The sequence below is a fragment of the Terrapene carolina genome, unplaced genomic scaffold, assembly GCF_002925995.2.
Source record: "Terrapene carolina triunguis isolate 2854851 unplaced genomic scaffold, T_m_triunguis-2.0 Scaffold165, whole genome shotgun sequence".
Lineage (NCBI taxonomy): Eukaryota > Metazoa > Chordata > Testudines > Emydidae > Terrapene > Terrapene triunguis.
The window spans coordinates 251,016-266,231 of NW_020664516.1; the positions used below are offsets into that span (position 1 = coordinate 251,016).

General features: G+C 50.9%; 1 protein-coding gene across 1 annotated transcript in view; it reads right to left on the minus strand.

Moving 5' to 3' along the window:
- Positions 1 to 11,964, minus strand: part of LOC112104255 (V-type proton ATPase subunit d 1) — a 93,892-nt gene extending 81,928 nt beyond the window's left edge. Inside the window, exon 1 of the mRNA XM_024196474.3 lies at positions 11,753 to 11,964. Coding sequence (XP_024052242.2) covers positions 11,753 to 11,882 — 130 coding nt within the window. The 5' untranslated portion in view covers positions 11,883 to 11,964. The remainder of the gene's footprint in view (positions 1 to 11,752) is intronic.
- Positions 11,965 to 15,216: the final 3,252 nt, after the last annotated feature.

Consider the following 15,216-nt stretch of genomic DNA (forward strand, 5'->3'; position numbering starts at 1 on the left):
GAATTGGGTGTGAGGGGGAGGGGAGTTAGTTGGGTTTGTGCTGCATGTTAAACCTGAAATCGCAGCCCCTCCTTTTACATTGCAAACCCATTTTAAATGGCACGGGTGCTTGGTATGGGAAATGAGGGCAGAACTGTTTGAAACCATCCCCACATGTTAAGAAGGTTAAAAAAGCCCAAAGACTATATGTCTTACCATGGCTGCCTGCAAGCTGAAATCTGTGTCCTGGCACTGCGTGAGTGATCTCTCACACCAAACCAGGAGACTCTCAATATAAGAGGAAAAATGCGACCTTGTAACGAAAGCACATGTGCTGTGTGATGTTGTGAACAGCAAAATCTAACGTGAAAGAGTCTACCCATTGTTCTCTAAAATGTATCTTTTTTAACAACCTCTCCCTTCTCCACCAGCTGCAAATCTTACTCCTTCGCAGAGGCTAGTGAATATTCGAAGAAGGAAGCGAAGGACGCGTGACGAAATGTTTACTGAACTTCAGACTGCCTCCCACGCTGACAGAGCACAGCTGAATGCGTGGAGGCAGTCAATGACTGATTTTAAAAAAGCCCAATATGAGCGAGAGGAGAGGTGGCGTGCTGAAGAGGAGAAGTTGCGTGCTGAAACGCGGGCTGAAGAGGAGAGGTGGCGTCAACTTGTAATCAGAAAGCAAGAGTCGATGCTCCGGCTGCTGGAGCATCAAAGTGATATGCTCCTGCGTATGGTTGAGCTGCAGGAAAGGCAGCAGGAGCAGAGACCGCCGCTACAGCCCCTCTGTAACCAGCAGCCCTCCTCCCCAAGTCCCATTGCCTCCTCACCCAGACGCCCAAGAACACGGTGGGGGGGCCTTCGGCCACCCACTCACTCCACCCTAGATGATTTCCATAGCAATAAGTTTTAAAGTTTTAAATTGGAGTGTGTCCTTTTCCTTCCCTCCTCCCCCACCCATCCCGGGCTACCTTTCCAATTATCCCCCTAGTTGTGTGCTGAAGTAATAAAGAATGCATGAATGTGAAGCAACAATGACTTTATTGCCTCTGCAAGTGGTGCTCGAAGGGGGGAGGGTAGTAGGGGAGGGTGGGGTGGTTGGTTTGCAGGGAAGTAGAGTTAACAGGGTGGTGGGGGAGGGGCAGAGGGTTCATCAAGGAGCAACAAACAGAAGTTTTACACCATAGCCTGGCCAGTCACAAAACTGGTTTTCAACGCTTCTCTGATGCGCACCGCGCCCTGCTGTGCTCCTCTAACCGCCCTGGTGTCTGGCTGCGCGTAATCAGCGGCCAGGCGATTTGCCTCAACCTCCCACCCCGCCATAAATGTCTCCCCCTTACTTTCACATATATTGTGGAGCGCACAGCAAGCAGCAATAACAATGGGGAGATTCTTTTCGCTAAGGTCTGAGCGAGTCAGTAAGCTGCGCCAGCGCGCTTTTAAACGGCCAAATGCACATTCCACCACCATTCGGCACTTGCTCAACCTGTAGTTGAACAGGTCCTGACTACTGTCCAGGCTGCCTGTGTACGGCTTCATGAGCCATGGCATTAAGGGGTAGGCTGGGTCCCCAAGGATCACGATAGGCATTTCAACATCCCCAATGGTTATTTTCTGGTCCGGGAAGAAAGTCCCTTCCTCCAGCTTTCGAAACAGAAGAGACTGCCTGAAGACGCGAGCATCATGTACCCTTCCCGGCCAGCCCACGTTGATGTCGGTGAAACGTCCCTTGTGATCCACCAGGGCTTGCAGCAGCATTGAAAAGTACCCCTTGCGGTTTATGTAGTCGGCGGCTTGGTGCGCCGGTGCCAAGATAGGGATATGGGTTCCGTCTATGGCCCCACCAGTTTGGGAATCCCATTGCAGCAAAGCCATCCACTATGGTCTGCACGTTTCCCAGAGTCACTACCCTTGATATCACCAGGTCTCTCATTGCCCTGGCAACTTGGATCACAGCAGCCCCCACAGTAGATTTGCCCACTCCAAATTGATTCCCGACTGACCGGTAGCTGTCTGGCGTTGCAAGCTTCCACAGGGCTATCGCCACTCGCTTCTCCACTGTGAGGGCTGCTCTCATCCTGGTATTCTGGCGCTTCAGGGCAGGGGAAAGCAAGTCACAAAGTTCCATGAAAGTGCCCTTACGCATGCGAAAGTTTCGCAGCCACTGGGCATCGTCCCAGACCTGCAACACGATGCGGTCCCACCACTCTGTGCTTGTTTCCCGGGCCCAGAATCGGCGGTCCACGGCATGAACCTGCCCCAGTAACACCAAGATTTCCACATTGCTGGGGCCTGTGCCTTGTGAGAGGTCCATGTCAATTTCCTCATCACTATCGTCGCCGCGCTGCAATCGCCTCCTCCTCAGCTGGTCCTGGTTTGGCTTTGGCATGTCCAGGAGGCTCTGCATGTTTTCCAGGACAATGCGCGTGGTGTTCATAGTGCTCAGAATTGCCGCGGTGATCTGAGCGGGCTCCATGATCCCAGTGCTGGCTATGGCGTCTGGTCTGAAAAAAGGCGCGAAAGTAGTATCTGACGGACCAGGGGAAGAAGGGAGGGAGGGAGAGAGGGAGGGAGGGGCAAGTGACACCGCGTACAGGTACAGGGAATTAAAATCAAGAAAGGTGGGTTTGCATCAGGGAGAAACACAAACAACTGTCACACAGAATGCCCCCCCCCCAAAGATTGCACTCAAAAGCCTGGGTTTAGCAGGAGGGAGGGGGGAAGCAAATGAATGGAGAATAAATCTATTTTTTACATCTTAAGACGACGGCGCAGCATGACTGATAGCCCTTGGCATTTTCTGGGTGCTTGGCAGCAAATACTGGGCGCTTGGCAGTTAGCCTTCAGGTCTATTGCACCATCTGATACCCACTGCAGTACGACAATGATGGATACCAATCGTAATATGCTATCTACTGCCCAAAAGGCAAGGGGTTGCTGCTGTGTAGCAATCTAGCCCCACGTCTGCCAGCCCCATGTCTGCCAGCACCCAGATCGCCATCGGCCTCTTCTGGGTGCTTAGCAGACAATACTGGGCACTTGGCAGAAAATAGCATACTACGACTGATAACCATCATTGTCTGCCCGGGTGCCCATGATCGACAGCCACTGCAGTACGATGACGACGGTTACCAATCGTAATAAACCATCTTCTACCAAAAGGCAAGGGGCTGGTGCAATGCAGCACCACGGCTGCCAGCCCCACAGCTGCCTGCACCCAGATCGCCAATGAAGGCTACCAGTCATGCTGCACCGTCTACCGCCAAAAGGCAGTAAGCTGCTGCTGCTGTTTAGCAATGCAGTCCCACGTTTGCCGGCACCCGGAAGACATATGGTGACGGTGAGCTGAGCTGAGCGGGCTCAATGCTTGGCGTGGTATGTTGTCTGCACAGGTAACCCAGGTAAAAAGGCGCGAATCTATTGTCTGCCGTTGCTGTGACGGCGGGGGAGGGGCCTGACGCAATGTACCCAGAACCCCTCGCGGCACTGCTTTGCATCATCCGGGCATTGCGATCTCAACCCATAATTCCAATGGGCGCCGGAGGCTCCGGGAACTGTGGGATAGGTACCATAGTGCAATGCGCCGGAAGTCGACGCTAGCCTCGGTACTGTGGACGCGGTCCGCCGACTTCATGCACTTAGAGCATTTTAGGTGGGGACACACACAATCGGCTGCATACAACCGGTTTCTATAAAACCGGCTTCTATAAATCCGACCTAATTCTGTAGTGTAGACATAGCCTTAGAGTTGGTATGGCTACTTCCACCTTTTCATGTTCTGTATGTGTGTGTGTGTGTGTCTCTCTCTCTCTCTCTCTCCTGTATGTTCCATTCTATGCATCTGATAAAGTGGGCTGTAGCCCACGAAGCTTATGCTCCAATCAATGTGTTAGTCTCTAAGGTGCCACAAGTACTCCGGTTCTTTTTGCTGACACAGACTAACACGGCTGCGACTCTGAAACAGGAAATCGAATGTTAACTTCAAAGTGACGGGTCAGTGTGTGCTCAGTCACATGCTGTGCTCAGCACACTTGACAGCCTGTTTCAGTTGTGCAACCTTGGCTGCTGGTTATAGGCTCTCTGAGCTGGAAACCTGCATAGGAGGGGGGGCCTGGGTTCCCCTACCAGCCACTGGCAAAGTGGCATGAGCCCAGAGTCAGGGGCCGGAGATCTGACGCAAGGTCTTGGCATAGGCGCCGACTCCGTGGGTGCTCCGGGGCTGGAGCACCCATGGGGAAAAATTTGTGGGTGCTCTGCACCCACCGGCAGCCAAGGTCCCCTCCCCTCCCAACCTCACCTCCTCCTCCACCTCCTCCCCTGAGCGCACCATGTCCCTACTGCTCTTCCTACTTCCCAGTGCTAGCAAGCTCGGGGGGGGGAGGGAGGAGCGGGAACGTGGCACGCTCAGGGAAGGAGGTGGGGAAAGAGGGGCAGGGACTTTGGGGAAGGGGTTGGAATGGGAGCGGGATGGGGCCGGGGCAGATGGGGGTAGAGCACCCACTGGCGTGAGCAGAAGTCGGCACCTATGGGTCTTGGAATTATTTGCTGAATTTCATTACCCCAAAAGGGGTGGACATTAAGATTGTGACCTGTCTGGAGGGCTGGGTTACAAAAGAGACCAGTGCAGCAAGGAACAACTGTCGGCGGGGGCAACAATGTGAAAGATGCCCCACCTGGAGATTAGTGGGCACTTCTGCAATGAGTGAACCCCTTTACAAGCCTGGAAAACCTCCCCCATGAAGAGGAAATGAAAAGGCTGGGACTATTTATGGGGGAGGGAATGGACATGATGGGAACACAATAATGCACAGGTGTAAAAGCCAGAAGGGACCATTATGATCACCTCATCATGCGTTTAAATACGGCTAAATGTGAACATTTCCATCTAGGAACAAAGAATGTGGGCTAAACTTACAGGAGAGCGGCTATCCTGGGAAGCAGAGACTCTGAAAGAGATGTGGGCGTGGTGGTGGATAAACAGCTGAACGTGAGCTCCCAGTGTGATGCTGTGACCAAAAGAGCGAATGCCACCCTGGGATGCATAAGGGGGGGGGGGGAAGCCGAGTAGGAGTGGAGAGGTAATTTTACCTCTACATCTGGCACTGCTGGAATGCTGTGTCCAGTTCTGGTGCCCACAATTCAAGAAAGAGGTTGATAAATTATAGAGGGTTCAAAGAAGAGCCATGAGAATGATTACAGGATTGGAAAACCTGCTTTGTAGTGACCGAGTTCCTTGAATCTCTTTAGCTTAACAAAGAACATTAAGGGTGGCTTGATTGCAGTTTGTAAGTATCTACATGTGGAACAAGTATTTAATAATGAGATCTTCAGTCTAGCAGAGAAAGGCCTAACAATCCATTAGCTAGAAGTTGAAGGTAGACAAATTCAGGAATTAAGGAATATATTTTAACAGGGAGTAATTAAGCATCGGAACAATTTACCAAGGGATGCGGTGGATTCTCCATCCCTGACCATTTTAAAATCAAGTTGGAGGTTTTTCTAAAAGATCTGCTCTGGGAATTATTTTGGGGAGTTCTCTGGTCTGTGTTGTACAGGTCGTCAGACTAAATGATCACAGTGGTCCCTTCTGGCCTTGGAATCTAGTCTGATCTCATGCTTGGCTGCCGGTGGGTGCAGAGCACCCACTAATTTTTCCCCATGGGTGCTCCAGCCCCGGAGCACCCACGGTGTCAGCGCCTAGGCTAGTCAGCCCAGTTTCACAGAAGATAGGCTGCTTTTGGTGGGAGGGAGATGCAGGATTACAAGTCCAGTTGATAAAGGCAACTACAGCAGCCAGAGAAATCTAAGTAATTAGACTTAGTACCACATAACATTTTGATTAAAAAAAAAAAAAATTCATCGAATTAACAGGGCACATTAGGAGGACTAAAGACTGGCTCACTGACTGATCTCCAAAAGCAGTTATTAATGGAAAGATGTGAATGAGCAGGGCTGTTTCTAGCGAGGTCTGCCAGGGATTGATTCTTTGTTCAATGCTGATAAAAATGTTAAATTTTAAATAATCATTTATACAATATAAAATCTTTACTAATAAGGTTTGCACATGACAAGGATCGGTGGGGTAGTAAATAATGAGGACAGGCTACTGTTAGTGATCTGAATTGCCTAGTTAAATGCATCAAAATGTGTTCTAATGCCACCAAATGCAAGGTAATGCCTCTGGGAACCAAGAGCACAGGTTATACCTACAGAATAGGGACTGACTTTGAAGGCGGTGATTCAAGGACTTGGGGACCATCACTGATCATCACCTCAACATGAGCGGTCAATGCAATGCTGTAGCAAAAATGGCTAATGCAATTATTCGATGTATAAAAGCAGAATTAGGGAAGTGAACTTGCCTCTACACACCGCACTGATAAGACGATAGGGTACTGTGTCCAGTTCTAGTGTCTGCACTTCAAAAAGAGTGTGCAGAGAGTTCAAAGACAGGCCACACAAATGACCCAGGGGCTGGAAAACAAGCCTTAAGCTGTCTGTTCATAAGCCCCTTCGTTTTCAGTTTAAACCGATTTTTACCAAAAAATGCCCTGGTTTTATGAAAAGTAGTATTCTTCTCTCTTCTCCTCCCACCTCCCCCCACTGTCACCCTACTTTTATATCATTCAAATATATAAAAAATAACTTATTTTATTAGGAAAATACAGTACATGGCATAAGATAGGTGTATTACGATAATACATTAGTCTGTGGGTCTGTGCAAAGCTGCCTGGTGAAGTAAGGCTCAGTATTAGTCTAGAAGAGACACACAATAAACCAACAGGCAAGCTCTGAAGTGCGTGCGCATCTGAACGTACTGATGAATCTCACACCCACCACGTACACATTTCAAGCTGTTAGCAGATAATGGTTTAAAGATTTGACCCACTAAAATGGGAAGAAAACAAAAATCTGTGTCAGAATATGTTTCAGAACACAAGGAAGCATTTGAAAATTAATAAATTAAAAAAAAAAACAGGAGAAAAGGATGAAGTTGAGTGTATGCGCTGCAAATGGTGTGGCCCAATTAGCCTAGAAATATTTACATTGAATAACAGTTCTAAGTCTACACCAGTAAACTGTTTACTCAAACGAAAAGTTTTATTTAGGGATTAGAGATATTGTTTTCTTAAACTCAGAAGTGGCAGCACTGTGTTCTGAATTCTGTTTTAGTTCTGCAGCAAACCACACTGATGAACGGAATTCAAAGCATTAATCTACTGAATACTTTTCACCCCATCTTTCCGTCCACACACACACACACACACACACACACACACACAAAAACTGATATTTACCCAGAAAAATTAATAGTTTTTTTCACTGATTTTCACCTGTTTTTGTTGTTGTGGTAAAATCACTGATAAAATCCCAAGAAAAAATAAATAAAATCAAAACTGAAAATGAAGGGCCCTATCTATTCAGTTTATCAAAGGGAAGGCTGAGAGGAGATTTGATCACTGTGTACAGGCTCAGACACATGGAAAAAGAGTGGGGGATCCCTGGAGAGTGGGGGATGTTTCAGCTTTGAAATAAGATGCAATTTCCTAGTGGTGAGGGTAATTAAACATGGAACAGTTTACCAGGGAGGTGGTGGACTCTCCATCAGCTGGAGTCTGAGATTAGATATCTTTCTAAAAGACAAGCTTTAATCCAGTTTCTGGAAGAAATCCTACCATCTGCGTGTGCGGGGCCTTGAACTGGATGACCACGGTGGTCTCTTATGACCTTGGAGTCTGAATCTGTATTAATCCCCCTATTCGTCCTCTCCCTTCATAGGCCACAGAGAGAACAGAAGTTCTGCAATGCCCTGAACACTTGCTGCTCTGTTTTATGACACTGACTGTAATCCAGTATCAGGTTTCAGGGCTTCAGCTAGTTTCCTGCAGGGGTTGAGAAGGAATTTCCCTCCCCTAAACCACAATTGGTCAGATGTGTTCTGGGTTTTTTCCTGCCTTCCTCTGAAGCATCAGGGCTGGCCACAGCTGGAGATGGGATGCTGGACAGGGTGGGCTGGTGCTCTAAGGTGGAAAGAAAAGATGTCTGTCTGGTGAGTCTTGCTCAGAGTCAACCTGAACACCAGAGTTGGAGGTGGGAAGAAATTTTCTTCCAAATCAGATTGGTGAGGCCCGTGCATCCCCCACACCCATCTTCTTCTGCAGCATGGAGCATGAACTGCGTGGGCATCTCCCACCTTATCAGTTCCCTGCCACTGTAGAGGCCTCGGGCTTTGGTGGTATCTCGGTCTCTCCTGCCCTCTGCCTATGACAAGAACTTAGCCTCCTGACGACTCAGATCCCTTCATCTACCCAAGTTATTGGGCTCAACACAGGGGCACTGGGTGAGGTTGATGTTGTGGGGGGTGCAGGTCAAAATGGATAATCTGATGGTCTCTTCTGCCTTCAACTCTATGAAACTAAACTGGCTTCTCATTATTTACCACTCCTCCAATTTTATGTCACCTGGGAAGAAAACAAGGTCATTGGCAGTAAAGTTTGCAGATCATTGGATACAGAATTGAACTGGGCCAGATACAGATCCCCGTGGGACCCCTCTAGAAATACTCCCATTGGAGGCAGTACAGTGATGGGTGCCACAGAGAACCCCCTAGAGGAAGAAAGAAAACATGCCAAAGAGATGCATCATGCTGTTATGAACAGGTCTTGAAAAAAAACTGACCTGACCCTTATTAGCCCGAGGACCTAGTCTACTAGCCAGAGTAAAAATACCTGTGCTGCCACACCCTGCCCAAGGACATGTCCTCTGCAATGTGCAATAATGTATCTGGATACAGTTTAGTATCTCACTAATGGGCTGGCCAGACAAACATTCATTGCGTACATTTGACAAGTTTCTCCCACATTTGTTGCACAATAAATCCATCAGAAAACTATCTCCCAGAGCTAGCTGTTGAATGCAGCATTTATCATGTGAATTACCAAACAGACACTGGGGAAGTCTACCAGATAATGCATTTGACAAATACTACTCAAAAAGTCCCACTTATTGCACCATCCTAGCTTTTCTCTTCTGCTTTTCCTTCCCAACTTCAGACACCAAGGCCAGAAGAAACCACTAGGATCATCTAATCTGACTTCCTGGATACACAGGCTGTAGAATTTCCCCCAGAAGCTGGAATAAGGCAGGTCTTTTAGAAAGATACCTAATCTCGTTTTAAAGCCCCCATGATGTAAGAGTTCAACTAGGTCTGCTAGCCAAGAGCAATACAAGAGATACCAACCTCCCACCCCACACACAGACCCCAGAGAGGGTATCAACCAGGCAAGATGCCAACCCTCCCAAGCTGCTGGGATTCTTTTCAGAGTGCTGCTCCTAGACCCTGTTCAAAGAATCTGTATATTGTATCAGCTTCCAGCCGCTTGGAGTCTGAATTTTGCAGCACACTTCCCCCCACTCACTGCCTAAACAACCTGGTTGATACAGGGAGATGCATTCTCTCCCCACCTTTTCCCACTCACTCCAAACACTCCTGGCTGCTGCAAAAGGTGTCTCTCTCCCACTCGTTCTTCATTTCTGAGTCAGCCTCCCCAGCTTCACCCTAAGCAGAGTGAAGCTGACCAGATGCTTTCCAGCTTCACAAAGGAAAGGGACTGTGTAGAAAGGGGTGTAGCGGAGCCAGACTCCCTACCACGACACTGCCTGCTGGCTGTTCTGGAATTAGCTCAAGTCCTTCTGCAAGGCGCTCTCCTCCGGTGGTGTTTTGCTCGCCTACTCGGTGTCTACTCTCGCTTTGCTGTCTCCACCACTCTGGGACCCACGTCACTCCCCAGACCACGGCGTCCTCTTCTGGATACTGCCCTCTGACTGTGCCCCGCTGCCTCCCCCCTTTCAGAGGACCCAGCAGTCTATAGTTAGCCATTTGCCTCAGTGGCCTGCTGCCGTCACCAGTCTAGTCCCTTGCTCCAGGGACAAACTGCAGTCCGTGTTGCCACTTCCTTCACGGCAAGTAGGGACAGCCCTAGCACCTTATCTGCCCTTCCTCGAGGGCCTCAGTCTGGCAGCAGTCAGCCAGAAGCTCCTTCAGCTCTGCTACGCTGCCCAGCACGGCAGGGAGAGACTCCCCCTGCTCTGTTGAGCAGCCCTTTATATATATGGCCCCTGCTGGCCGATTGGCCACTGCAACAAAGCATCTCCCGATGGGCTCGCTTAGTGAACCCTCCTCTAATGGGAGGGTTCTGCACAGGCTCCCTCTGGCCTCCTTTAACCTTTCCTCTTCCTGGCGTGGGGCAACCGCCCCACTGCAGGGGGATTAAAAATTAACACACACTGTGTCTCAGGTAATTCCAGAACCTTTTAGCATGTAAATCCTCACACCCTTCACTTCCGAGAACCCTTTCACCAAGTCACCTGAAAAACCTCCACACACTTCTCTGCAGGAAAAGGTACCAGAAACTCTTCAGGACAGACTCCTCCGCCACAGAAAGCTTGTATACAGCAAACAGCTTGTGTGTTAAATGAGATGCTTAGTACTGTATAAAACTCCACATACTCAGAGCATTTTTAACATACACTTGCCTGATTTTAACTTTCAGGATTCCTTTTTAAAAGCTAGTAAATTCACATACAAGAGCCCTCATTACTGGTCGTTCAGGTTGCTAAATGCAATTCAGAAGAAGATATATCATTATGCATAATTAAAAACACATTAAAACCTAAGCAAATCACAACTAAGGTTACATTAAATAGTTCTAATATTAACCTTATTCAAAACAGGCACATAGAGAAGAACGCCCACTGATTAGGAGTGGGCAACAGGATGGAGGCATGTGAAATGGTGGAAGACAGATATTTGAGAGACCAGGCCTAAAGAGCACCCAAGACAGTAAGAAAGAAGTCAATATGAGAAGGAACTGTACACACTAGCAACTCAGAGAATGCCTTTCCAGCTTTTAGGGCTTCACATGAACACTGGAATTGCCAGACTGGATCCAACCAGTGGTCCATCTACTCCATTAGTCTGCCTCCAAGAGCGACCAAACTAACTGCTTCAGAGGAAGGTGCAAACATCCAGCCAAAGGCAGAGGTGGGATAACTCACAGGAAGGTTCTTCTTCATTTCTATCAGTTAGGGCTTGTCTACTTAAGAAACTGACTGCAATAAACTACCGTGCACTAGTTCTGGAATAGCGATAGTGCTTTGAATTCACACGACCCGATTACAGAATAACCTCCCCATGCAGACAAGCCCCTAGAGGTTGGCTCACGCCCTGAACTATGCAGATTCACATCAATCCCCAAACTTCAGAGTTGTATTAGCCATCCAGATACCCTGGGCTGTTAAGCTCTAGTTAAGCTTTTGGTCTGATATCTAACAGCAGTGAATTCCCGTTCCAGTTAACTGCACACACAAGTATTTCCGCTGGTGAGTTATAAATTTGCTCCTTTCGGTTTCTGGGAATGCCCCCTTGCTCTTGGGTGAGGAGAGGGGTGACGAGCAAGGCTTTCGCCACCTTCCCTGCCCCAGTCACTGCTGGCGGGTGAAGGCCAGGAGCCCTGGTCCTTTCAGGCACGATCCCCAGGCCGTGACCCGCCCCCATCTCGGAGCCCGAGTCTCCGCGGGAGCTGGGGGGCCCGAGCCCGCAGAGCCGGGGGGGAGGGGGGGCGGCTGGCTTATGTAACAGCCCGGGGCTGTCAGCTCTGTCACACGGGCCGCCGCCGGGGCCTTCCCTGGGGGGCCGAGCCGAGGCCGGGAACGGGCCGGAGCGCGCCGAGGGGGCCGGGGAGCGGCTCGGGCCGGGCCCGGGACTCACCCTCCAGGCTCTCGCACTGCACCAGGTTCACGTAGTCGCCCTGGCTCAGCACGCCGGCCTTGAAGCCCCGCACCAGCCCCTCCAGGTAGCCGCTGTCCACGTTGAAGTAGAGCTCGGGGAAGCACGACATGGCGGCGGCCGCGGACCCGGACCCGGCTCGCTCCCGGCGACTGGGGGGGACCCGGCGGCTGCGAATCACGTGACACGCGCTGCGCTCACGTGACAGGGACGGGCGGGGGAGGGAGATCCCGGCATGCGCCGCGCGGAGCCGCCCCCAGCGAGCCCGGCACTGAAGTGGGGACAGTCATTGGCCGAGGAGGCCGCGGGGGCTCGGCCGGGGGGTGGAGCCAGCGTTGGCAGGGGGCGGGGGTAGTGGCGGGGGTTGTTGGCTGTTGGCAAGGGGAGGGGTTGATGACAGGGTGAGGGTAGTGGCAGGCTGGGGGCGGGGCTGTTGGCAGGGGGTGGGGTAGTGGCAGGGGAGAAGGCAATGGGGGGTTGTTGGCAGGGGGTGGGGTAGTGGCAGGCTAGGGGGCGGGGTTGTTGGCAGGGGGTGGGGGTTGTTGGCAGGATGCGGGTAGTCGCAGGGTGGAGGACGGGGCTGTTGGCAAGGGGAGGGTTGATGGCAGGGGGTGGGGGTAGGGGCAGGGGAGGAGGCAGTGGGGGGGTGTTGTTGATGGGGCGGTGTCGCTCCCACTGGTATAAATAGAGGTGTGTGCTGTGCTGTGCTGTGCAGGCTCACGCCTGTACAGTATGTGAATGTCCCTCTGTGTATCCCTATGTGGGTATTAAACAAGCACAAGGAAAGCCAGCCTGCCCTGTGGAACTAACATGACATTCCCCCCATTGCCCTGATCACTTTGCGTGTGTCGCATCGGTTGGTCCGTCGTCCATCACGCCTGTAAGCGCTTTGAGGCAGGGACCATGTATTAGCATGTACAGCAGCTACTACAATAGCCCTCCCACCCTGGAGGGAGCCTCCAAGTCCTACTGGGACACTGATAATTAACAAAAACAACAAGGAGTCTGGTGGCACCTTAAAGACTAACAGATTTATTTGGGCATAAGCTTTCGTGAGTAAAAACCTCACTTCTTCGGATGCATCCGAAGAAGTGAGGTTTTTACTCACGAAAGCTTATGCCCAAATAAATCTGTTAGTCTTTAAGGTGCCACCAGACTCCTTGTTGTTTTTGTAGATACAGACTAACACGGCTACCTCCTGATACTTGATAATTAACAAGAGCTGTGCAGAAGGTGGAAATTCCATTTAACAAACCATTTCAAGATTTCAAAACATGGCTTCATTGTTTCAAACAAAAAATGAAAATATTTGGTTCCAAAAATGTCCAAAGAGGATGTTTCAGCATTGTTAGAATTCCCCCCCCCAATCCTGTTTTTTCTCCAAAATTTTGATGAGATTGACACAGTTTCACAAAGCGTTTCAGTTTCAACAGAGCTGTATTCTCCAATGGAAAATGGTTCTCCTCAAGTGTCTCCAACCAGCTATAATAATAAACAGACTTCCCTCCCATGCTGTAGCCCTGTCTGTGCCCCTACGAGTATGCTCTGCACCTTCTGTGCCCGGTCTGGGCCTCTCTTAAGTCAATTGTGACTTTTTTGTGACGTACACAAATAGGAAGTAGGGTGAGAAAAACACTAAGTTCATTTTCACTTGTCATTTTAGATTAGTCCTTGCATGAATACATTAGGCACATTAGTATTTGTCCTTGGCAGCATTGGCTTATATTATATACATGCTAACCAGTTCTTTCTTCCTGGCCTAATTAGCCTTGGGTGCAACAGCAGTTGAGGGAGAGGGGATCTCTCACAGCATTTGTACCACTTTAACGGTTTAGAAACCGATGTAGTTAAATTGGTACCATCCCCTACTCAGGGCCGGCCTTAGCAAGAGCGGGGCCCGATTCCTGGGGGTGGGGCTTGCCGGCAAGCCCCGCCCCCAGGAATCGGGCCACGCTCCGGCCAGGGTCACAGGGTTTGGGTCCGGGCCAGGGCCGCTGGGGCCGGGGGTGCTCGGCCGGCACCACTCGTCCGGGGCCGGGCCGGAGTCGCTCGGCCGGGGCCAGGGACGGCGCCCGGGGGCCCGAGCCAGAGCCGCCGGGGCCAGAGCCGGAGCCGCTCAGGCAGGGGGTGCTCAGCCGGGGCCAGAGCCGCGGGGCCGGGCCGGGGGTGCTTGGGCGGAACCGGGGTCCGGGCCGGGCCGGAGCCAGAGCCGCTCGGCCAGGGCCCAGGGCGGGCCGGGGGGGCTGGGCCGCGCGCCGCCCGCCTCCCCGCCGCCCCCCCGCGCCCCCCCCCCCCCCGCCCCAGCTTACCTGCTGCTTCCCGCCTGCCCCTGCTTCTTTTCAGACTTCCCGTGAACATCTGATTCGCGGGAAGCAGAGGAGGGGGAGGAGCAGGGGGCGGAGCGTTCAGGGGAGGGGAGGATGGGGAAGTGAGCTGGGGGCGGGGGCAGGGTGGACAGCTGCAGGGCCCTCTTAGGCACGGGGCCTGATTCAGCCGAATCGGCTGAATCGGCCTAAAGCCGGCCCTGCCCCTACTGTGGACACCGTCACACCAATCTAAAGGTGCTTACATCAGTATCCTCACTTTGTATAATGAGCCCTGTTGGTAGATTCCTAATATGGCTCCTGGGTTAAGTCTCAAGGAGCTAATATTGTTCCTGGTTTTAACAAAGGGGAAAAGCGATCTGGGAAAATACAGGCCTGTTAGGTTGACTCCAATTGTGTGTAAGGACTTGGAACAAATTAAGAGAAAGTAGGTAAGGACATCTAGGTGAACAGTAATTGGGATCAAATTTAACATGGGTTTACCAAAGGTAGAGCGTGCCAGACCAGCCTGATCTCCTTCTCTGAGAAGATAGCTGATTTTTTTAGACAAAGGAAATGCAGTAGATCTAATCTACCTGGATTTCAGTAAGGCATTTGATGAAGCAAAAAAATTTGCTATAAGCTTGGGACTTATCAGTTGGAAGTGACAGAGGAGAAGAAAGATCTGGGTGTATTGGCTGATCACAGGATGACTATGAGCCGCCAATGTGATAACTATGAGCCACCATGTGGCCATGGAAAAGGCTAATGCATTCCTAGGATGCATCAGGGGAGGTATTTCCACTAGAGACAGGGAAGTGTTAGTACCATTATACAAGGACTGGTGAAACCTCTGGAATACTGCTTGTAATTCTGGTCTCTCATGTTTAACAAAGGTAAATTCAAACTGGAACAGGTGCAGACAGGGCCGGCGCAACCCATTAGGCGACCTAGGCGGTCGCCTAGGGCACTGCGATTTGGGGGGCGGCAACCGCGGCGGTATTTCAGTGGCGAGACCTTCTGCTGCCTCTGTGGGGGGGCGGCATTTGGGGGTGGGACCTTCCGCCGCCTAGGGCGGCGGAAAAGCTGGCAGCGCTCCTGGGGGCAGAGAAAGGCCGCTAGGATGATCCGAGGAATGGAAAA